The 25,722-nt window shown below is 45.3% G+C and overlaps 1 protein-coding gene across 1 annotated transcript in view; it reads right to left on the reverse strand.

Annotated features, from left to right (window-relative positions):
* The window catches only part of SFMBT2 (Scm like with four mbt domains 2), a 108,063-nt gene extending 83,010 nt beyond the window's left edge, over window positions 1–25,053 (reverse strand). The window contains exons 1-3 of the mRNA XM_068401827.1: window positions 24,945–25,053; window positions 18,032–18,126; window positions 14,397–14,637 (exon numbers count right to left, since the gene is read on the reverse strand). Of these exons, the coding sequence (XP_068257928.1) occupies window positions 14,397–14,637; window positions 18,032–18,126; window positions 24,945–25,053 (445 nt within the window). The remainder of the gene's footprint in view (window positions 1–14,396; window positions 14,638–18,031; window positions 18,127–24,944) is intronic.
* Window positions 25,054–25,722: the final 669 nt, after the last annotated feature.

The raw sequence follows: 25,722 nt of genomic DNA on the forward strand, positions 1-25,722 counted from the left end.
GCCTCCAAATGGAGTCACTTGCTGATATGCAGGCTGACAAGTTCAAGGACAACAGCAGTGTGGTTCAAAGCAAAGCAAGGCCCTATGGAAGAGGTAGCTTCAGTAATCAAATGCTCAGGGTGTAGATGCCTCACATGGCCAGGGACTCCTCAGTGACCTTCCTAGCATTGCTTAGCATGGGAGAATTACAGGTTTTCCCTCCTCTTTAGGCTCTATACTCATCACGGCAGAGCGTCTTCAGTAAAACTTGTACAACACATAGTAGGATCGTTTCCTGAGTCTGGCAAAGATTTCCCTGGATACATCTTCTAGATTAACTTCAGCACTTTCGGATGTAGCTGCATTTTCACACCACGACCTGAAAATGCTGACTCTCCCCTCGTTTCTTCATCCATTTCCGACAGTGACAGTGTGGGGAAAAGCTCTTTTTTTTTGCTACAAACGCAGGAGCTGGATGCTCTGCCTCACAACACAAAATAAGCCATCAATCAGAAAGGGTTTCTGCACGTCCTCAAGCTTATTTCCTTGTTGGGTTTTTTTTCTTTTGTGACCAAAATCAAATAGAAATGAGAGCACACAGACATAGAAACAAACAGTTTGGGAATTCAGAGCAAAAGCTTTCCAATGTCATGAAAAAGGGCCAGAATTGACCCAGAATTTGGAATAAGGTTAGAGGAACTGATTTTTAATTGTCATCAGGAAAATGCTTTATAGGAGCATCACTTAAATCCCTGCACTGCGTAACAGCTACCTCCACGGGCTTCAGGAGCATATGGCCTGCTTCAGGAAGCAAGCCCCTTCCATGGTGACTGGGAGCCCACATTATCATGCGTAATGAGGGAAAAATCAAGTGCAAGTCACAGCTGGCTCGGGATCACGCTGGCGCTTGCATCTGCCACTCGCAGCTTCCTGAGCTGACTATACGCATGCTCCTCATGAGCAAAATCTGAGGTGCCCCTAGATGCATCTGAAGGAACGCTCCGCTGAAGACATGGCACTAGACATGTTGACTTGTCCTTGGCCTGAAAGAGCACATAAAATCCTCTCATGTCTGCTCAGCTCTAATAGACATAATTTAACCTTCAATCCAATCAAAAAAGGTCCTCTAAAGAAACATGTACGTCAACTCTGGCATGCTCTGGATCAAGTCCCTCGTGCTATTTACCCTTCCCAGCTCCTACAGCAACGCACAGAAAGTCACCTCCTTCTCTGATATTAAGGGTCCAAACTGCGCCCAAATTAGAATATGAATTATAGTGTTTTTTTAAGTCTCCACAGATGTCTCCAACAGCGATTATTTAAGTATGTCAATGTTTTACTTGCCATATCACCACATTAACTACCAAGGCCTAGTCTTACAATTGAGATGGCATTTCCATTCCAAAACTCCTCTGAGGGAAATTACGGGAGACTGGGGAAGGGAAATTATATGCAATTACCAAGAATGGCTACTTAGAATCTCTCAATTATTACTTTTAAAGAACATTTTATCAAAAATGTATTCATCTGGACATTAGTTAAGTTGACCATGTCAAAAAAAAAGAGTGGTTTGCATCCAGTTTTATGCTTTCAGGGTCAATCTTCCCATTTTCCTATGGTTTCTGGGCTTTCTAGCTCCACAGCTTCAGAGCACATGACCCAGGAGGTGTGTGAGTGTGAAAGAACAACTCAAATCAGGCACTGCTGGATATTCAAGGCATGGAGATCTCCACAGTCATGACTGAGCCACACAGCTCAGGGGTCTTTGCTTGAATAAGGACATTGCTTCTCCGTGACAACTCACCAAGTCACAGATCTCAACTGTTCTGCATTTTGTTCTGTATTCACATGGTTTGCACCAAACAGTTGGATGATGTCAAACGTAGCTCAACACAGAGCAACAGGGCCAGCACTTCTAAAACTTACTGTCTTATTAGGAGCCTCATTGGGACTTTAACTGTAAAATAATCTACATCCTTCCATCCCTTGGCACTCAAATACCTCTAGAGGAGGATTTTACTCTTTTGCGTAACGGATGGAAGGGTTTTTTTGCAACAACCATCAAAGGGAGATTTTACCTGAAATGGTCTCAAAGGTATCTTCTGAAAATCCACCCCATTTCACCTGCACTAAAGAACAAGGAAATCTCAGGAAATCTCTACTCACAGAAAAGCCTGATGTCTGCTCACAGCTTTTTCCTCCTATATTTCCTTGGAAATATGGCTTCTCATTCACAGTCTCTGCCTTGCGCTACAATTACTCTTCTCCTCCTGTATCTTTGTTCCTCCAGCACAACTTGTGCTAAATGTCAGGTCCAAAACCAATGGTTCAGTCACAGCAGTGGCTGCAGTGCTATCGCGCGGACTGTGACCAGAATTGCAAGCAGCAAAAGACGAAGTCATGGGGTCTCAACTGCTCATCTTAAGCCCTCCAAGCACGCCGAACAGAGCTTGAGTCCCATTGAAACGTGCTTTCCTTGTAGGAGGTCGGGAGCTGCAGCAGAAATTGGTTCTGCCAACTCTTCGGGCTGGATCAGTCAGCTATTGCAGCTCAACACTACTGCAAGGAGTTTTGCTCCATCAGTCTTTGCCAAAGTTGAACCCTTTTGCTGTGCAAAGGGCTTGGCCTTTCATCTATACAGACACAATCTCATACATTGCCTAGTAACACTAAAAAAATAAATGAAATATAGCTGTACATGGGTTTGGACAAGCAAAGCTTCCTCGGTTTCTAATACAACCCCTCGTGTTTTGTCACTGCCCATAGTGTGGCACAAACCTCAAGGGGATGTACTCCATCCAGGCAAGAGGGATAAATTTGCTGCCCACTACAAAAAGCAGTTCCAGATCAGTGGTTGTGGGGGGAAAGAAAAGAAAAAAAAACAAATTTCTACTCCTTTTCATGGCAAAAGAAGCTAAGAAACGCCCCATTCCGTGCACCTGTGTCCAACCCCACCACCCCATGCAAAGGTGTATCAGTGTCCAAGTTTGAGCAGATCCTCAGCTCACTGAGCAGCCCTGCCCGCAGATGCCTTCCCAAAGTTAGCTCTACCTCTCCGATCACCCTTGCTTTTACCTTCCTACTGTGTCTTATTTGTGTGATCCAGCTGTGAAGGAATCAACTGGCCACAGTCCTGCTGTTCCCAAGGAAAAATCAGGTCTCTGAGAATTTTTTTTTTTAAATATTGCAAAGACATGGAGCACAGAGCTAATACATACCCTAATCTCCTCCTGGCCATTTGTTGTGACAGTCAAGCATAAAGCAATGGCACTAGCAACCCAAGCCCCAGCTTTGCCAACAGCCTGAGCTGGAGGAGCATTTCAACCTCCCTGCATAAATCTGTGCAGCAATCCAAGCGTGCAAGCCTCGCTGCCCACATGAGGCCAGATTCCAGAGCACTTTTGACTAGTTCTGGTCCTTCAAGCAGCAGCAAACCGGGTGCAGAAGGCTTCCAAAGCTCAAAAGATGTCTGCTTGCTTGCATTCAGAAATGACCATCGTGCTCAAGTGATCTCTCTGCTGGACAATGAAAACCTCAGCTGGGGTCCCACAACACCTACAGCTGCGATGGTAGAGGATGGCTGACTCCTCAGGCTGTAGGATAAGGAGAAAGTCAGAATGTACCTTCAAAACCCAGATGTGCACCATAGGGGCAGGATTAAACAAATCATTCTTTGATATTCAAGCATCTTCCAAACAGGAGAACAGGTATCAGGAGAAAACAAACAGACCCGAATACAGTGTTGTGTACAGAAATTAACTAATATCAAGCTTGACTGAAAAAGTTGATTAAATTAGTTTAATTTAAAAGCCCAAACAAACCCTGAAGGAGGTTCTTTGTTTATTGCTTTTCACCGACAGCATGCGTTACTGAAGAAGCACCATGTGGGCATGAAATATTTATTCATTAAATCTTTCATAAAGCTCCACGCTATGGGTTTCACTCAGGATATATTTATAACTTGTCAAAGTCCGTGAAAATCACTGCTTTTCTTTTCCCCACCTCCATCCCCCTCCAGACTGTTTATAGAGGGATTAGGCTCTCAGTTTTCATTGCAATAAGCCTGATCCTCAGCTCCACTGTTCCTTGTACACAAGGTGCTGCTTCTTTAATCGTTAACTGGATAGTCGTAGTTAAAATAGTTCAGCCTTCCCCGTAGCACCCAAAAGGGACCGTTACAGTGCTGCAAACCATCCTGCTGCTTTACCATGTTCTTGCAATGGGGATGGCAACATCATTCATTTATGGACGAGGACACCATGCACTGGTCACAGTACATGGTAATAAAAGTCAGGACAGACAGAATCACAGAATCACAGAATCAACCAGGTTGGAAGAGACCTCTGGGATCATCGAGTCCATACATTGCCCTGACACCACCATGTCAACTAGACCATGGCACTAAGTGACTTGTCCAATCTTTTCTTAAACACATCCAGAGATGGTGACTCCACCACCTCCCTGGGCAGCCCCTTCCAATGTCTAATGACCCTTGCTGAGAAGAAATGCTTCCTGATGTCCAACCTGAACCTTCCCTGGCAAAGCTTGAGGCTATGTCCTCTTGTCCTATCGCTAGTTGCCTGGGAGAAGAGGCTGACTCCCACTACGCCACAGCCTCCCTTCAGGTAGTTGTAGACTGCGATAAGGTCACCTCTGAGCCTCCTCTTCTCCAGGCTAAACAACCCCAGCTCCCTCAGCCATTCCTCGTAGGTCAGACAGTCCACCCAAGCAAGGAAAAAGCACTCAGAAGGTACATTCATTTCAGTATCAGTATGTCTGTGTCGTTTGTTACCAAACCTCACTCCACCAGTGAAACCCCTTCTTGAACCCTTCCTTGGCTGTTAGCCAACCGACAGATTAAACCCATGCTCCAAGCTGGGTTAATAACGCAGTAATATAAACAGTGCTGTATGATCCTCAGTGTCAGCTGTAAAACTATGCAATATTGTTTTACTAGTTTCACTGACTGTATAGCTCAGTCCAGTACAGGAATGAGGATTGGTTATATCCAGAAATAGAAATGAAAGTACTTTCCACCCATAAGTGTGCAAAAATCCAGGATTTGCATTAGGACTGTGCGGGGACAACTGCATCAGTGAAACTGTCACACCTCTAAGAAGTTGCACTGATATCTAATTTGGGTACGGGCCAAATCTGTTTTCCCCAAATAATCCTAGGCAATAAGAAAAGCACCCCAAAACTGATGCTGAGCAGGCACTTCAGGTGCACCGCAGGGTCCCGCGCGGTTTTGGTGGCCGCAGTCACTGCGTGCATCCCTGCCTCACTGGACCACGGACTGTCTGGTCAGACCTGCTCCTGTTTCCTTTACTCCATTTGTTTGCAAGAATAAATAAATATAAATACAGCATAAGCAGATGTCGTTGTCCCTGGAAACTAGGCTTGCTGGATACGTTTCTGCTGAAACGGCTTCTTGCTGGAAAATTAGGTTTTGATTAAAGTGTGTTCTTTTCTTGCTTTTAATAAACAGAGCCTACTTCATGTGCAAGCTTTGGGCTTTTTTTTTTTTTTACTGGAAACCTAAACCATCTTGCATGGCTTTGGTTTCTCAAGTGCCTGATCCTCAACAAGGGCTGGGTTCCCCAGGCACAAGAGCACCTCACAGGGCATCGAGGAGAAGACATCTCAGGATGACTCCACAAGGAGAGACCAGACCCTCATGAGAGAAAGTTTAACCCAGGCAAAAGGGCAAGGAGGGACCAACACCCACATATGAATCCCATAAGGCACTGATGCAACTCAAGACAACATTTGGGGTATTTAATCCCAGAAACAACTGTCCTGACAATTTTGGGGGGAAAACCAACATTATTTCCAAAGAAGATATTGATGAGAACAAAGCAGAGGCTTCGCATTTACGGTTTTCGTGAAAGGCAAAAACACCTTTTCTAAGTCAGTTCTACCCAAAACTCAATAGAGAAGCACAAAGAGTGACCCCAGCTGATGGGGCTTTACCCCATGGGAAATCTTCCCCTTAGCAGACAGCCTGACAGTACCCACCGCCATGTACCCAAACCACGGGGTCATTGCACAGCCAAGGCTGGGAGCTTCATGGTAGGTACACTCCCAAAGGACCACCCCCACCGCACTCCTGAAAAACTTGAAACAAAAGGATCTATGTTTAACCAAGCATTGATTTTTCCCCTCAATAACTTCCATCACTCACGGCAGTCCCAGATAAAGCCTAAGCAGCGCACACCTCGCATTTCCCACTCACACAGTGTTCTTTGAGTTTCACAACAGAAACACTGGGATAAATCATTTACTTCCGAGCCCACCTTACAAACCTGCCAGCTTCTCATCCCTACAAGGTTCTCTGCAACTACATCTCTAGACCTGAAAAATTACATGAAAAGGAAAATCAAAATGGAGAAGGTTGACCTCAAGCCCAGCAGATCTGGAGATGCTCATTAAATTCTGCATTTGATGAAGTTTACAACTCAAACTTTTTGCAAAGCCTGTCCCACTGACTAGGCTGTGCCACATTTGCACAGTAGCTCAACCATTACATTCCCAAAAGACAGGTGGGGGCCTGTTACACTCAGTTTACTCCGAAAGGGCCTCATTTGGCAATATTAAATCTTTCAAAAGTAACTAAAGCCAGCAGTACATGCAAAAGATCTGCAGTTTCACACAGTAGTGAAAAGACCATTTTCCTGATCAAGGCAACATTATCCTGATGCCGTGCGAGAAAGGGGCTAACTCTTGAATTTTCACACCCCAGCCTGAGCCATCTGAGTCATGTCAAGGAAGGGAAAGAAAAACTCCCGTGGGTGCTGTAATGAAAATATTTGCTTCTTCAGAGTGAGTCTGCACGGGGCTACATGGGGCCGGAGGGGAGATGCCGAGCTACGATATGCTCCAGTGATTTCCAGCTGCTGCCTGCTCCCAAAAGGCAAGGGAGTCAACTGGCATGGCTCCTACTAGGGCAAATTTCAGATCAAACACCCCAGGCACTTCAGCCAAAGCTGGCATTATTTTTACATCCCCTCCTCTCCTCCCCTCTGCCATGATTAGGAGAGCAAAGAAAAAAAATATGCTTTTTTTCATATGCTTGTTAAGTATAATCTGCTAAATGTTCTATGCCAATGCATAAAGCTGCCTACTATGCTAATAGAATATTTAATTGACATTTATTTGCTGACTAGTTATTTATGCTAACGTCACCCCTGCATAATTAATACTCTGCTAAAGTCGACGTGAAAAGCACACATAAAACACTGTTCTAGGAGTCATTTGCAGTATTTAAAATAAAGAAATGCTGCAATCTATTTACATTAGGTTAGTCTAAACTTGGTTTTGATGGAATAAGAGGATAAGAATTGGACAAAGAAGATATTAAAAAAAAAATCTATACACTACTTTAGAAATATCCACAGTCTTTGATAGTACAACCTGCCAAAGAAGATTTCCGAGTTTCATTTTACTTGGCTCGAGGGCCCAGTCCTTAGCTGATGTAAAACAGCATAAGCTCAGTGAATGCCTACTGATTTTCTCCAGCCTCAAGCTCTTAGGAAGTAATATTTCAGGTGAACCTTCAGTGAAAGAGCTAAACTGGGGCCAGATCTGCTCTCAATTATACCAGTAGAAAAGCAAACTCATCTCAGGTAAGTCGGTGGACGCGAGCCAACTCCTCACAAAGATAAAAGGAGAAGTCCACCCTGCCCATCTGATCCCTCTACCTGCATGGTAAACACAGACCTGCAGGCATAGTTTAAGTTTTACTTCCTCTGGGATGAGATTACCAGGGGAAAGTTGGCTTTGGTTAAAAAAAACACCAAACATCCATGATCGCATTTTCTGAGAGAGAAGCTCTGGAGGTCCTCATCTATTTTCAGAAACATTATCTCTGTGTCACTCCCTGAAGAACCTGTGGACAAGCTTTGCGGACACAAGTGACCTCCAAGAATGATGCTGAAAGCAAGAGCATGGGCCACATCTCCACCACCACCCCCAGCTGTGCCCCTCAGAAAAGCCTCCTGTGCACCTAGGGAGTTTTGAATGACACCAAATCCACACCCCGAGCAGAAAGTGACTGCTCAAGGCTTGCTCTTCTCTTTGCTCCTCTCTCACCATCTCCCCTTACTTCTCCTGTTCCCACCGTGCCCCATTTTCTCTCAATCCCATTACTTTGTGCTGTAGCCCAGCCCCAGCATCTGTTCTAACTACTACATCCATCAATGATTTCACCTGAGCACTAAGAAAATGAAAAAACTGACTCAAAGTTAATTTATTTCTTCAATCTATCTGACATCCTGCACACAAATAGAATCACAGAATCACAGAATGTTAGGGATTGGAAGGGACCTCGAAAGATCATCTAGTCCAATCCCCCTGCCGGAGCAGGATTGCCTAGACCATATCACACAGGAACGCGTCCAGGCGGGCCTTGAACGTCTCCAGAGAAGGAGACTCCACAACCTCTCGGGGCAGCCTGTTCCAGTGTTCAGTCACCCTCACCGTAAAGAAGTTTTTCCTCATATTTATGTGGAACCCCCTGTGTTCCAGCTTGCACCCATTGCCCCTTGTCCTGTCAAGGGATGTCACTGAGAAGAGCCTGGCTCCATCCTCATGACACTTGCCCTTTACATATTTATAAACATTAATGAGGTCACCCCTCAGTCTCCTCTTCTCTAAGCTAAAGAGACCCAGCTCCCTCAGCCTTTCCTCATAAGGGAGATGTTCCACCCCCTTAATCATCTTCGTGGCTCTGCGCTGGACTCTCTCTAGCAGTTCCCTGTCCTTCTTGAACTGAGGGGCCCAGAACTGGACACAATATTCCAGATGCGGCCTCACCAGGACAGAGTAGAGGGGGAGGAGAACCTCTCTTGACCTGCTGACCACACCCCTTCTAATACACCCCAGGATGCCATTGGCCTTCTTGGCCACAAGGGCACACTGCTGGCTCATGGTCATCCTGCTGTCCACTAGGACCCCCAGGTCCCTTTCCCCTATGCTGCTCTCCAACAGGTCTGTCCCCAACTTGTACTGGTACATGGGGTTGTTCTTGCCCAGATGCAGGACTCTACACTTGCCCTTGTTATATTTCATTAAATTTCTCCCCGCCCAACTCTCCAGCCTGTCCAGGTCCCTCTGAATGGCTGCGCAGCCTTCTGGTGTGTCAGCCACTCCTCCCAGTTTCGTGTCATCAGCGAACTTGCTGACAGTGCACTCTATTCCCTCATCCAAGTCATTAATGAATATATTGAATAGTACTGGTCCAAATAGGCTGTGCAACACAGCCAACTATCTTTTGACTACGCAGAATCTGGTGAGTCCTGATGCCATAAGTTTGACTTTGCCAACCAGACCCACTTCTCCCCTTCCTTACACCAGTGATCTCAAAGAGCAGGATTTGGCTCTGTGATAGATCCAGATAATGATACAAAAAAAAAACCCCGCCAAGTTGTCATTTGAAGGCAACCCGGCTAGCTGTGGCACAAGTTTTATCTCCTTCTTCATCCATACCCTGCCCAAGATTAGATCCAGCACTTTGAATCGGAGTGAAATACCCCTCCTTTGGCCTGGATCTAAGCTAAAAGTTAACCTAACCTGAGTGAAACACAAAAACCTATTTCAAATAGTGACCAAATGATGATGGTCGCCTTCACAGAAAGGCTGGGCAAGCAAAATGCTTTATGTCCACCGCCCTTAATGGCATATTTCACTTGATGAAGCTCAATACCAGTTATCAGGCACTCACTTCACCCCAGGATCAGGCTTTTCTGCTTTAATCCTTATATTGGTGTAACAGAGAAGTAAAGGCTGCTTTCCTACACATAATCACAGTACAATTGATCATCTTGATCACCAAATCCATGGACAGACAGCGTTCAGAGGTTTTTCCGTCTGTACCACTTCATTATAAAATCAGAATACAGACGTGGTTCTCTCCCTGCTGTATTTCTTTACATCTCCAGTCTCCTCTGTCTCCTGGTTTACACAGCGAGCAGACTCAAGCTCACCGCACGGATCTGCACACAGAAATGCCCTATTTGAATTTCCATCTGTCAATAACATTAAAGCAGAACCACCTCGGCAATTACAAGTGTACACAATAATCTTGTCATCCAGTGTCTTTAACGTATCCCAGAATGCATTAAGATAGTGCCAGGAGAGATTCGGGTCTGTTGGCTCAGCTGTAAATCTGCAATCTGTACAAAAAACACCCAAGTGTCAATCAAAAGACGTTCCTGCTCTCCGCGTGGTTCACAATGCATAATTTAGCTACTACGCTTGTCAGGTTCTCCACGCTGCTCTTCTACACGATGGTAAATGTGTTCATGAACCCAACTGTCATCAACAAAGGCAAACAGCACATGGAAGTAACAGGCTAAAGGAGGCAAGAGACCTCTTTTCCTTTCACAGTCAAAGGAATTGCTAGTAAGGGGAAGTTTAGTTAGACTTTAATTTTTAATGCTCAATGAGTAAATCATCCCAAGGGATGGAGGATGTTGAAAAACAACTACATCGGCTCTGTGCTGAGGAGTAGGACAGTGCTTGGGTAAGATACAGGAGAGGATAAAGGCTGTCCCTGTTTCCATGCAGACTAATATAAAGGGGAAATTTTAACTAACTGATAGAAAGTCTCTGTCACATCCCATCCTGATGGTACAGAAAAATCCTACGATACCACCACAGCCCTGGCACTGTCAATGAACTTTGAAGCAGGTTGTCCTTCCTCATCTGAATTACAATTGCTGAGGGGCCTTGTCAGAAAGGACGAAAATTTCACACTCAGCTATAACAGGCAGTAGCTACCCACTGCTCTACAGCACAGTTAATATGCAATAAAAAAAGAAATCTCTGTCCCAGGACGTGACTTTAGAGCTGATCAGTGCCAAAGCTACAGACCATAAGGACAGCTTCACACTTGCCTCAGCTAGTTCATGAATAAACATCCAGTTCATTCAAATGAGTTCTATATTAACTAATTTAAATAATTTTCATTTTGCCTTGAATGGTAAACAGATCTATTCTGCCAGGATAGTTGAGTTTGCAATTCAAATTACACACCGATTTGTAATGAGAAAAATATAATTAATGGCAAAGCTTGAAGTAACTACAATTTTACTCCTTTGATTTCCTGCAGGGAAGGAGGGGGTGGAGGGCGAAGCTCACAGGCACACACGCACTCACACTGTCCTTTCAGAAGCCAATGCATTTTATTGCAAACTCAAGTATTTGGCTGGAGCAGTCCTATTCTAGCGCACTGCACCACGATGTCATGGGAGGACACAACATGACTTGACATTATACTCACAGGCACCATGATGCAATACTAACGTCACCCAATAAATAATCATGCAACAGTCTGTAAATTAAATTACTTCCTTTTATTGGGATCATCAACAATAATTATTTGGCAGCTGCCCCTTAAAAGCTCTCTGTGTGACGAACATTAAATCAAGCTCTATTGATTTGCTAAACTGAACGGGCCCATTTTTTCACATCTCCCTCCCATCTAATGAAACTCTTTTGTCTCTGCACCATTCTTGTCTGGCATCACATTTACAAGATGAGTGCCCATCAGTCCGATCTGATTCGTAAGCAGAACCAGAGCACTGTCCCAGTGCTGGTATTTTGCCCATTAAACAAATGCTTCTTAGCAAATCTGCTTTTTAACCAAAGCCTTCAGCTCCTGATTAAAATCAAATCCTAATGACAGATAACTGGCACTGGCCATGCTGTTTGCATGGTCTTCCCAAACAGATATCCACATTGTAATCAAGATGTGCAGAATCAGGCCCTTAGAAAATGGGTCCATACGATTTGAAGCTGGCTTTCGTTTCTTCCAAAGAATCATAGAATCATCGAATGTTAGGGGTTGGAAGGGACCTCTGGAGATCATCGAGTCCAAACCTCCTGACAGAGCAGGACCAAGCTAGGGCAGGTTAAACAGGAACGCATCCAGACGGGTCTTGAAAGTCTCCAGAGAAGGAGACTCCACAACCTCTCTGGGGAGCTTGTTCCAGTGCTCTGTAACCCTTACAGTAAAGAAGTTCTTCCTCATGTTGAGCTTGAACTTCCTGTGCTCCAGCTTGCATCCATTGCCGCTTGTCCTATCGCAGGGCACAAGTGAAAAGAGGTTGCCCCTTTCCTCTTGACACCCAGCCCTCATATATTTATACACATTAATCAGATCCCCTCTCAGTCTTCTCTTCTCCAGACTAAAAAGCCCCAGGTCTCTCAACCTTTCCTCATAAGGCAGGTGTTCCAGTCCCTTCATCATCCTCGTAGCCCTCCATTGGACTTTCTTCAGTAGATCTCCGTCCCTCTGGAACTGGGGAACCCAGAACTGAACGCAAAAGTTTGGCAACAAAATAGCGTGCAATGCTAAAAAGGCAAAACTCCACAGAGTTCATAGAGAACATCCCCTTCTCTATAACCAATGCAAAGTCTGATCGATCCTGCAGCCTTCACCAGCTAAAACTCTCAGCACTGCGATGACGTTTGGGTTGTTAAGGTACATTCACTGATCAGCAAAGCAATTAAGCACAGGACAAACTCCAGACATCTGCGTACAATAAGTCTAGTACTCAGAAGCTACTTTTAAAAGCTGGTCAGAGCTCAGTTCTCCCTACAGAAGACAAGGGACACTCTTGAAAATTCAGCTTTCTTCCCTGTGGTGTCCCAATGGGAGCTATGATCTTTTGGAAACCCACCTTTGAACCCTGTGGGCAAACACCCAGAGGAGCTCTGCGATTTACGAGCACGTTTAGGACCTCTCTCCTTCCCAAGTGAGAGAAGTCCTGAAGGCTCAAGTCCTCCTGCGTACTTTAGATGCCTCATTTCAAAATACGACTCAAGCTCTAAAATGCTTAAATCTCTTTTGAAATTACAACCTACGCATTTAATTTATTCTTTCTGAAAAATATACTAAGAGATATTCAATAGAGTTCATTCACTGAAAATGGGAGTGGGGAAAAAAAAACACAAAACAGGGCAGTCGCCCAAATTTCAGACCCTGCTATACAGTTACATCACCCAGCCAGAGGAGAAAGGAGGTATGACGCACTGCACATTTGCAGTCATTCAAGCAAGACAATTCACACAGAGTAGCCACAACCCGAAGGGCAGATTCCAACATTTCCATGCAAAGCAGTTGCCTCCGGTTACAAAACAATCGTTATTTTCTATTACAACAGTTGATAAGCTCTCTTACCCCTTGACCCTGGCATTTTGAGATTCAGTTTACAGCACTGTACACCTTCCTGGTAACATCAATTATAATCCACGTCATACAAGTTAGTTTAAGAGACCAATAAAATACCTAACCCTTCTCACATCAGTTTGATTTACTAGTGCTAAGCTAACAGATTTCTCAGCCATATTTTCTTCAAGACGTCAATCCTCTGTTTATTCAAACAGACCAGAAAAAAAAGCTTAGCTCAGAGTTCGGCACACGCAAGGCAGGAACAAGCCCACGTCAGCTCTGATTCAAAGACCGTGTCTACAGCTCGCTTCAGTGGGAAGTCGGGCAACCCTACACCAGGAGATATCACACATGGCACACAAAGGGCACATATACTTTTTTCAATGGTCACACGCAACAGAAAGAAAAAGAACTTCAGCAGCAGAATCCCTCAATGGGACTTTTCTTAAATGAATGCACAAGCTGGAGGCTAAATATTCATCTCTTCTTCCCCTGATCCAGAACAAATGGGATATATGGTAGGAATACGTAAGAGCATCAGCGACAAGCATGCCTCTGCTTGGAGCTATGTAGTGGTGAGGCTACACAGCTGTTCCATTGCTGTATGCAGCCAAAAACCCCCCATTTTTCTTAACACTGGGAATCAAAATGTATTATTAACAAATTGTTCCACACAGGCCACTCAGTAACCTACAGCTCAGCTTTTGTGCATCTCAGAGCTGATAATCAGGACATGCCCTAACCTATGACGACCAAATTTTGCTATCTTTAATGGTGTGTATCTACCACTGGCATTAAAAGCTGAAAGAATCTGTCAGTGGAAGGTTTTAAACTTTCAGGGCAAAACACTTGACTGCATAGCCAACTTCTGGTTTTGGTTACAAACTGATCTTGCTTATTTTAGCTTATTCTCACTCTGAATTTCATCCTTCCTTCCTACAAGAACAGGACAATTTTCCCTCCTAACTGAAAATCGCAGCTTTGCAATTTAGCAGTAAGTTTCCTTGTTAAGACAGCTTCCTATAGAAACGCCTTCTGTTGTTATCCACTAGAGCAAAAGTGCCTTTGCTAGAGACTGACTGGCAAAGTGAATCACCCATTGACCCGTGGGGACCTGACCCTGACTGCATCACTCAACACCAGTTGAGGATCTGGAGTACCCATTCCAGATCAACTGCAAGTCTGGAGATTAACCACCAGCCCAATACTAGAGCATGACCCTAACAAAACACACAGAACTCACCATCTGGAGGCATCAGGACCTTGTTATTCTGTGTACACCAGCCAACGGGGTGAAGATCTGCTGTCATCACGTCACACCAGAAATCCGCCCTGCGGTCATCTCCGTAGCCACAGTAACGAAGCAGTAAGAGCTGTCCACATGTTGTAATGATCGTAGCCACCCAATATGTGTCCGGATTGCTCTTGTTGGCCACTTCTAATTTCATCCCTGGTTGGAAACTGCTTTGAAGGCTGATTTCAACCTTACAAAATGAGAAAGGCATGGTGTTACCTTTTCTTCTTTGCAGGGAGACCCGCCTCCCCAGCTAAGCAAGATAATGCTGCCCTTAAAGAGCAGCTCTGGGATAGCACAAGTTGATTGTGCTCCTTAATCCCAGCACCTCCTTCACAATCTGTCTGGGCAGGACCATTCCTACTTCACTGGCATATCATGCAAGGTCCCACATGCTCCAAAGAGGCCCTCCAGCTGTGGTAACCTCAGGTGCACTACATCTGAGAGGACTGGTACCCATCTTCGCATCATAAATCTCACTAATGCCTGGGAGAAAGGTGGTGTAACTCAAATGAAGTTGCACTTCCCACTGCACAGCTCCATCAGGCAAATCACAGGACATATCCAAAGTAGAAAGGCAGGTACTAAGCACCTCTAGGAGTTAAGCCCAACTATAATTAGTCATATAACAACACTGAAGCACCTCTTGAGGCTTGACAAACATCGAAGGCTGAATGCTGTACCAGGCAGACCAAGGAGAGCGTTTCCACTAAATCCATCCCCAGCAGCTCAAGCCTCAACTGATTCACTCTCCCAGCACCCTGGTAAATAAGGTATGACCCATCACTGAAAGAAGCAAATGGTTTGGGTCACTGTCCTGCCATCTGATGGAGATGTCACTTCCATTTATGTCACCAGTGATAGGTCACATGTAACTTGCCTTAGGACACTGGAGATGCCACTGCATCTCTTCTAGGATACCGCAGGGACTGCTGTTAAACACTAGCGCCTGCTGTAGGCACATTGTAACATATCTTTCAAGGGCCAGTGTGACATCTCGAGCTGTTGTTGATACAGAAGAGGTGGATGACAGTTCTCTGGTTCAGGTGCTAGCCTTGTCTTCAGAAGAGCATCCAAAACGTAGCCTGTTACTCCTTATGAGATGCTTAAGGACAAGGTCTTTCAGGTTTCTTAGTACCTTATCTCCTACTGAAACCAGAGAGATTATAAACTCTGGTTTAAGCCTGTCTCTGAGTAACTTCTCATTTAAATGACAGGTCAAAATGCCTCTTTTACTCCCAAAGATAAACATAATACGGTCTACTTGGCCACCTTAGGACTTCTCAGACTTGGGGATGCCAAGCTGCAGAGAAAACACTGAGCTCCTCTGGGACATCACCAGTACTCCCTCTATCATCTCACTCCAGTTTACAACACAAGTGCTGCCCAGCCAAAGCCATTTATTATTTGCAGTTAACACCATTTCACGTGCCTTTACTTGTGTGGGCACTTCCATTAGCATCAGTGCCTGGAGCCACAGAATAGTTGAGGCTGGAAGGGACCTTTAGAGATCGTCTAAGGTTGAAGAAGGTCTGTGACATTTATTACATAGTCATAAAATAGGATCTTAGCTCTTGTGATCTAAGGGTCCTCATAAATAATCCCGTATACATGTTCATTTGTAGCTTTTCTCCTTCCACTTACACCATAAGACCAAAGTGCTACCCTAGAGGCAAAGGACGTGCAACTGGAAATTACACAAAGAGGGGAAACAAACAAGACAGATAATATAATCTTCTCTAATGGCCTTCAGGTTCCTGGTCAACCCAGGGTTTTTTGAGGATCAAGTTTCAGATTGTGAAGCATAGTCACTAAGGACTGTTCCCAGCACTAACTTGTCTCACATTGACAGTCCCAGGTGTCTGAGGTGCTGTGAGACACCACAATGAGCAGGATCAGCAGGATGAGGTGGGCATCTCCATGCACCTTAAGGGTTTCATGAAGCACAAAACTTTCACCTAGATCTGGTATTTGGGTTAGGGCCCCAAGCCTGGCACAAGATGCTCTCTCCAGACAGCTGCTGGACCAAGGATAAACTCTACAATAAAACTTTGGCATTGCCCTGTAATTCTCCTTACAGTCCTTTGTCCTGCAATACTCCGCTGTTGTTAAAATGGAAGCAAAATAGGGGATGGAGGATTGTATTATTTTTTCAGATGTAGATGGAAGACAGGCTTTTCATCATTGCATCTCCTTACCCCTTCAAAAACAAGTCAAGGAACCACCTGGAGACAAAGTTGGTTTAATGGCATGAATGCAGTCATCCAAATAGAGACTTCTCTTAAGGTAGCAAGAGGTTCTTTTGGAATGTTTATTCTCGCTGCAGCAGAACTACACTGTTCCCAAAGGGCACCTCTGCCAGCAAACAGACTCAGTATAAGGCAAGCTAGAGCATCACAGCTAAAATCCCTCCCTTCCTGCTGAAGATGTCCACATCCTCCAGAGCATGCAGACCAGCCAAGTGAAGCTGAGAGAAGAGCCAGCACGACTGATGAGCAGCTGTAGCAGAACAGGCTGCTACCTGTATCTGACGGGCCAGGTAGGAGGATGGGCAGTACCATCCTCATGGGACTTGCAGTCGAGGACAGAGAACCACCATGACTTGTCATGGCTTTACTCAGATGAAGGCATCACAACACCTTCCCACTAGGCCTCAACATCCCTGACAGCACAGTCTTGTGGTTGTATGACAAAGACGCCCTGGAAAAATCTACCAACATGGCCACACATGCACACCCTTGACTGTGATGAAGAACTCATACATCAGCTTAATTTCCATCCCATGTCCTCATGTGACATCACACACACAGAGCTGAAGAGATTAAACAACTGGTGGTGGATGGAGAAGCTGGTCCCAAACAACAAGGTCCCTGAATGTGATGGGCTCTGCTTGAAGAGGGAGTTCTTTCTTCAAAGCATGCTCTGATCTTCTTCATCAGTCAAAACTTCAGAGACTTCGAATGCTACTTGCATTAACAAGGACCAGAGCCATAGACCATGCTGTAATTACCACGGCTGCCTATATGAGCCACGTTTACCCAGGAAAAGCATCACCTACCGAAGTATTTGGTTCTCACACTCCTGAGACAGCATCTCCATGCAGGAGGCTAAGAATAGTTTCCTATGGGCCATGATGGACTCTAGTGCAGAGTGACCCTGCTAGTCAGTAAACCTTGCGTTAAGAGGACAGCTTTGCAGAAATAAAGCACTCTTGTGAGATTAATTTCTACAGGCTGGGATGGACATCAATGAATGGAGACGAAAAAATACAGGAAGAGTGAAAAATGAGTGCATTATAAGCAAAAGGAGGGCAACAGAAGCCCTCAAAAATGGAAAATTTGAATCCAAGGCAGAGAATAAGGCAGTGGCATAGACACAGCGCTCCGAGCTGTGATTGCAGATGATGCAAACACCCCAAGTTCACCTAACACCAGCTGGGGGCCATTCCTATGCAGGTTACCGCATGCACAGAGGGACAATTTCTCCCCAAAATGGTCAGACCCCACTTCAGTTCTCCAGAGGCCACCTGAAAACAAGAAGAGGGAACGCATGCAACACCAGCAAAGCTCAAATGAAGAACATACGTGTTTGAAGGAGGTGTGGGGAGCAGCGCTGGCCCCTGTTTCCTCTAGGAACTCATCCCAGTTGAAGTCTGTGTCCTCAATGCTGGAGCCCTCATCTGTTCAAAAGAAAAAAAAAAAAAAAAAAGAAAGAAAAGCAGCCTAAAACACAGCCAAAGAAGGCAAAAGTTATGTCAAATTGGTCAGGGTGAGACTAGCAACCAGCATAAACACCAACACAAGGGAAAACAGAAAGCATGGTTTAAAGATCTGTGCTTATCTAGTTTGACCCACTCTTACTATGCTTTCAGCAGACTTTGTGACTTCAGCAGCCAACACTTTGAAACCAGAAATGACTCTGCTTTCACCGCGGTGGGGGAACAAACCTGTCATACTGCAACTTGTGCTCTTTTATTTTGTATTTGATTACTCCTTTGCTGCAAGGGAGGTGGCTGCCTGTCCGCTATCACGAGAGTGCAATGGCCTTGCTCATGCCCCAAAATCAGGTCACCCAGCACTGTTAATTACAGCAGTGCCCTGGTGATAATATCAGAAGTTGCTTCTGTTGGCTGAGCAGCGTGTAGAGCAAACACCCCAACAACCCTTGGGGCTGGGGAGCCCCAGGTTCAGTCCTGCCACCCGTACTTTCCTTCCTCAGCATCCCTCCACCCAGAAATCTCAGCCAAGGCCCCCACGCCTCCCTCTTCCCCCAAGACTGCAGGTGCTTTCCCCCAAATCCCCCAGCACCCCTCACCAGACCGCTACAGCCTTCTTGCTCCTTGCGCTTGTCCTTGCCCCATTTCAGATTTGAGGCCCTGCATCATGCCTCCACCATCTGCACCATTGCCCCACACAATCCTTCCCCACAGTGAAGGCACAATAATCACAGAATTACAGAATGGTTTACGTTGGAAGGGACCTTAAAGATCATCTACTTCCAACCCCCCTGCCATGGGCAGGGACACCTTCCACTAGACCAGGTTGCTCCAAGCCCCATCCAACTTGGCCTTGAACACTGCCAGAGAGGGGGCAGCCACAGCTTCTCTGGGCAACCTGGGCCAGGGTCTCACCACCCTCACAGGAAAGAATTTTTTCCTGATATCTAATCTCAATCTCCCCTCTTTCAGTTTAAAACCATTTCCCCTTGTCCTATCACTCCATGCCCTTGTAAATGTCCCTCTCCAGCTTTCCTGTAGGCCCCCTTCAGGTACTGGAAATCACACTGAGTAGACCAGAGCTGAGGCCTCAAACCATCGCTGAAACACACACAGCAACAATTAAAAATAAATCTTTTTTCACTTACAGAAAATCAGCCAAATCTGATTGTTTTCATTTTGTTCCCAAGCAATCTCGCAAACCCAGTTTCATCCCCAGAGCAAAAATATTTACAGTCTGGCAATGAGCTCTTTGCAATAAGCATTTATCAGGCAAACTCTGCGAGACCCTTACCTGCCCAAACATTCATCAGCGTGGTCATGATGTAATTAAAGTGACTCATGACAAACTGAATTAAGAAACCTCCCCAGACAGCTTTATGAAGAAAACGGCTGGGTTAATTTATTGCAATTATTGCTACAGGTCTCCAGTTTTCAGGACCAGAAAATTATGTTGTGCAATGGGAATCTCTCATTATTAAAAGGAGAAAACATAGGTTTTATTTTCTGTCTGTGGAGCCAGACATCCATAGGCGAGGGGGAAAAAAGTGGATCAGAAGAGGGTTTTTGAGACAGAGCTGGTGGAGGGTAAAGATCTGTCTGGGAGTTCAAAGAGGAGCGCTGAGCTGTCATCGCTGTTAAACACTTTGCACACTGCTGCATCAAGTCTAAGGTCTGACTCCTTGCCTTAAACTCAATTAACCTGCTTAAATATGAAGACGTAAATCAACATTTACTCCCGTGATAAAGTGGCTACCAGATGACTTTTCAACTCAGTAAGACAAGAAATAACCCAACTCCATGATTACAACCTGACAATAGACAAATTCAATGTAGAATAAGTGATGAGCCTTGTTTTGTTTCTTGTAATCATTACAAAAACCTCCAGGCATAGAGACTGACTCTGTTTGAGATACCTGACCCAAAATGAGGGGTTTGTTCATTCTTGACTCTAAGATAAGCCACAGCTTAACCACAAGGTAGGAGCTTGGTGAAAAAAATTGCTAAGAGTTTCCCTCATCTATATCATGCAGGCAGGCAACTTAGATGATCAGGGAAATTTTTCAGCCTTAATGTCTGCAACCCTGTGGAGTTAATGTTTTAGAGAAGAGCCAGGTCCAGAGATCTCAAAGGCTGAGCCTCTAAAATAAAGTATGCTAGTCCACGAGTAGATGGGCAGATATGGTTATCCATCCCAGGCTTAAAATTACTCCAATGCTTAAGCAACTTTCTACCCTGAGCACAACCAAACCCCGTCCCACTAAAAGTCTGCAACATCTGACATGAAAAGTAAAGGTGAAAAGCTACAAGTGCATTCCCTTCTGCCTCCCCAGTTCTGCACCCAACTGTGCTTGTTGTGTTGGGATGGGCTGCTCAACAACGCCAAGGACATCTTCACCTCACAACACCTGACATGAACAGGACGTTTCCAGGTCAGCCCTGGGCTCTCTTCTACTGCAGAGCATGAGGCATTTCCCTCAGCCCACAATGCTCTCTGTATATTCTCAGTTTTTATTACTGCTTTTTGCTCTAACCTGCTGGGTGAGTCCAGGCAAGCATCTCCTTTTCTCCAGCCTTCCTCAGTAGTCTTACGGGAAGGAGTCATTCCAGAGAGCAGGGGAAGCAGGGATTTTTAGGCAGTTCAGTATATAAGGGACATGGTTTAGTGGTTAGGGACATGGTTTAGTGGACTAGGGTCATGGTTTAGTGGTGAACTTGGCAGTGTTAGGTTAACGGTTGGACTTGAAGATCTTAAAGGTCCTTTCCAGCCAAAACAATTCTATGATTCTATGATAACCTGCAGCCCTTGCAGGGAGCAATGTCTCCAGGGTGACAAAATCTCCTCCAGAATTTGCCAACAGCATGCTAATTATGTTAGCATTACAGATGCTAGTTAGGGATGCAACAGGTTCTCCTGTACTTCATAATCTTGACCTACTCTGCCATGTGCCAACACAGAGAGACTCACTGGCCCCACTGTTCCCACAGCCCCACCAGCCAGTTCATTCACATGCAGTCCAGCAAAGCTCACAACAGCACCTGTTTAAAAAAGTATCACCCAGATCACTCCTTTCTAAACCCAAATAGAGAGGCTCTAAGACCCCAGGGAGAGGCAGCGTGAGAGCTGCAGCCTTCCCTCCCTGTCAATTCATTTCTCTCTGACACATCACAAGTCTGACTCCGCTAGCGTGTTTTATCTGCAGATTTTATCAGGAAATTACTTTTACAAGGTCTGCAAAAATAATGTCATAGGACTCATTTATCACAGTACCAGTGTTTTATTTTGCTTCGTTTTATCACAAAGGAATCTGAAGGAACTGTAAGTTTTCAAAATGTTTTTTATGGACTTTGTTCCCTTCTAGAAATCTGGCAGGGGGCACCCAGAGTAGAGACAACATGGCCCAGGGATGAGATCAGCCCAAGGGACCCAACCCCATCCGTGCACGTACAGGGCTGTACACAAATCTCCTCATCCATCAGAGAAGCCCGACTGCTGAGGAGGAGAGGACACTTCTTGTCGATCTCTCTCAATTGCCTGGAGATCCCTCGATTAAAATGCAGATAGAGAAATGCAAAGTCTCTCTTAATATATGACAACGAAGATTGCGCCCACTTGAGAAGCGGTTATCACAGAGCCGATCTGTTCGTCGCTCCTCAAGTCATGCTCTCCAAGAACAAAGTCCTGGCTCTGCTGGAGAGCTGCAAAACCCCAGATGCCAGCATTTCACAGAGCACCCTGCGAGATGACAAATTTGGCATTAGGACTATTTTACATATCAGCTCCCTTTCCAATTATTGGTACTTAGGCTCGGTGCTCTTTTGCAATGAAAGAGTCAAGGCTGGCTAGCCTATAATACGGTGATGTATAAACAAGCTCAGGACGCAAATAAAATCAACAAGTCGTTATCTGTGAGCCTCTCAATGGCTTTAAAGTGCTCATGCATTGACACTATAAAAATGCAGCTGCTCCAGCTGTTAACAGCCTCCCACGAGGTTTGGCTATGGGAAATAAAGGGGATAAAAGACCCAAAACCTGTGGCTCCAGAAACAAAGATTTTTCCCAGGCTTCACTGAAGGAGAACGTACTTGTTGCAAATTGCTTAGCCACATCATTTATAGCACATAGATACATTCATGACTTTTTGAGTGAATAGAGAACTGAAAGGCTTTAGCAGTTAACACACCAAGCGATGCAGGGTGGGGGGGAACCTGATCAACCACAAACCTCTGGCATGGCCTTGGGAGAGTCACCAAGATCCATATCCCCAGAGAAATTTAGGCACTATAGGCCAGTTCACCTCATTCCAAAACCAAAGTCTATGGTTGGCCAACTGAATCTCATCCTAGAAGCTTCTCCCTCTCTCACATGGATAGAAATGGATCCAACAGTGACTAGATCAGGCTGCAGGTGTCCACAAAATTAGAGGACATGAATCCCACCTCAACAGAGGGGTCTGCATCATGTGAGCAACAAGTATTGAGATGTTTCCCTCTGCTCCAGACAGGGTTAGCTTTCTTCATCCTCAGTGTGCAGAAAGAGGCAGCTCCGGATGGCAACTCAACCCAAAGGCAACCCGGCACCTGTGTTAAAATGGGATGACTTGTTTCTGGAGCTGTATCTTTCTCTTCCTGGTGATACAGGCAGCATCAGATGACTAGGTTTTGTAAGGTGTTTCAAGACACCTCAGCTCCAGATTCAGATGTTTAACTTTACAGGACCCTCAGGAGCCATCTCTATGAGTCACACTATAGAAGGGAGACTCTTTCTCTTCCATGTCTATGGGAGAACCCAGGGCAATATTTATGTTCTTACCTAAGGTAACATAAGAGTGCCCTGCTTCCCTTAGGTGGGATGAATCCAGGCTTCTCATCACAACCCCTCCATACCTACACATCCTCCTCTTCACAGAGGGAGCAGTGCACTCTTCCTGTATGCTTTGCCTCCTCCTGTATGTCTAGAGACATCCATTAGACGAGGGCAACCATGTGTGACACTTGCCCCCAGGTAGTCCCTATCATGCAACTACTTCTGGTTCTGCAGTTTCCTTGAGACAAACATGGTTTCCAAGCAGTTAGTACGCTGCACCTTTCTTCCATAAGCACGTCCAATTTCCCTTCAAAGCCGTCTGAAACAACCAGAACCACTGCATATAAAAACAAAACTTCGTCTGGGCTAACAACCCCACAGCACAGCAGAGCTTCCACTCCTCTGTGTCCCACCTAACATGCAGATCTTAAGAGCCTAGTTGAACCTATAAGCATCATGGCAAGATCAAATGGACTACCCCACATCTCAGACACATTTTCAGTGCAACACAGCCAGTTTGCATTTTTTATAGGACATCCCTCACATTTTTCCCTACCCCTGCTGAACTCTTGAAAGCCGACCTGCATTTCCATCTCAATTGCACAAGCATAACACAGTTGCTTGCTAAGAGCTGCCCACAGGCATGGGCAACCCGCAGGCCAACTGTGCCATGCTTGTTTATTATTTTCATGGCAAAAGTTGCAGAAGATGGTTTCATTGCACAAGGGGCTGTGCAAAACAGCCCATCCTCACCCTAAAAAGGTTACAAAGCCACCTCAAGAACCACAGCTCATAGTTTAACTGGCATGGTCTTACATTGCTGCGAGTCTTCCCCCTCCCGGCTCATTAGTGAAGGTGGCAAAGATTCAAAGGCCGGTCACAGCTTTCCAATGGGTAGTGTCCAGGGAAATGGGAAAATCACTGAGTCACTATGAGAAGTGAAGAAACTAAAGGCTGGGCGGCCAAATTTCTGAGGTGCTGAGGGAGAACCAGTGAAAAGCAGACGAAAGACACAGCTTTGCAAAGGACTTCAGCACAGCACTGACCAATAAAGCACAAACAGCATCTCCGAAGAGAAAAGATGCAATACACAATTATTCAGGCTTTTTTTTCTGAATTATCTTTCTGCTGGGTTAGCCAGTTGACTGACTCAGCCCAGGGCGTGATGGGCAGCAGAGGCGGTGCAAGAGAAGAGATGGTATAAAGAGTGATCTTTCTGATGCCATTTTGGCATCAGAAAGAAAGTAGACTGGGTCTAGCCATAACGTGCAACTTCACCATAAGATACAGTCTCCTCCTGTTAAGGCTAGATATGGGAAGTTAAAGCAGCTAATTCCAGCAGAAATCACCAGAAGCTAGCATTTATTTTTCTGTATCTACATGACGATGCCCAAATTTAGTGCAGTGAATCGTCACCTTTAGGTGCCCATCCCAGAGCATCACAGGGCATCCAGTCACACCCATGAGCACAAGGACAACATGCGACCAGCTCTCCGCTGGCTGGTCTAATGTTCGTGAAGCTGCTGGCTGGTCTAACGTTCATGAAGCCCTCTCACCTGAAGCACTCAAAAAAATTGAGAATGAAATGCGGGTGGAAGGTCAAACCAAAGGAGAAATGCTGTGATTTCTGAACGTTCATTTCTTCTCTTTAACCACAAAACTTCAACACAATAAAAAAGGGTGGTGAAACTAGAAGAACACAATAAGATGTCCTAGGAAAGGTTTTCCATTGCTTTTTGTCTACGTTTTGAATAGCTGCTACATAGTGTAGAAGAGATCTAGAAGAAAAAAAGCTCAAATTTCGCAACCCATCAACCGTGGGACACAGCCCAATCCATAAGACTCAAAAAATGCCTTCAAGCTGTACAGCTATTCCTAATGCTCCCCTGGCAACATGTCTGTCCCCACCTCTACCAGTGATCAGTTGGAGGGTTGTTAACAGTGAAGACAACCCATGGGATGAAGGAGAGCTCACCTGAATCAAACTGCTCCCTGTTGCCATTAGCCGGGCTCCCCGTTCCCTCTTCTGGGGAGAGATGCTGGGTCTCTTGCATGGTGGCGATGAAAGACGCCCTTGTCTCCATGGTTCAGAGGAAGAGGCCTTGCCTTCCTAATTCATCCTGCAGCAGGGAGCGCCTAGAGGACAAGCTAAAAGAAAAAGAAAAAAACAATGAGTGGAACAGGCTGCCCAGAGAGGTTGTGGAGTCTCCTTCTCTGGAGACATTCAAAACCCGCCTGGACGCGTTCCTGTGTGATATGGTCTAGGCAATCCTGCTCTGGCAGGGGGATTGGACTAGATGATCTTTCAAGGTCCTTTCCAATCCCTAACATTCTGTGATTCTGTGATTCTATGAGTGATTTGTTCTACCTACATCAACCCATTCCCTCAGCCTTTCCTAATGGTTTTCAAGTTATCCCGTGTTGATTGTAACCCTTTGATCTTGCTCTCTCCTCCAAGGTGAAGCTAGAGTTGGATGAGGAACCACAACGAAGGACCTCAGTGGCAATAATATCATAACAGCAAGAACAAAATAATAAAAACAGAAGATAACGAGGTAATAAACAGCATCCACAGGATTCACATCTCAAAGTTCAGTCCAGCTCCCTGTACCACCAACAGAGAGGGAAGGACCAGCCCATAAGGTGGCACAATCCATGCCAAAAAAAAAAAAATAAGGCAGGAAAGGTCAACTCAACCACCCTCCAGCAGTCCAACCCTTGACTTCCAACTTTTTGATGGCGAACACTGTGTG

The sequence above is a fragment of the Nyctibius grandis genome, chromosome 5, assembly GCF_013368605.1.
Source record: "Nyctibius grandis isolate bNycGra1 chromosome 5, bNycGra1.pri, whole genome shotgun sequence".
NCBI classification, from domain to species: Eukaryota; Metazoa; Chordata; class Aves; order Nyctibiiformes; family Nyctibiidae; genus Nyctibius; species Nyctibius grandis.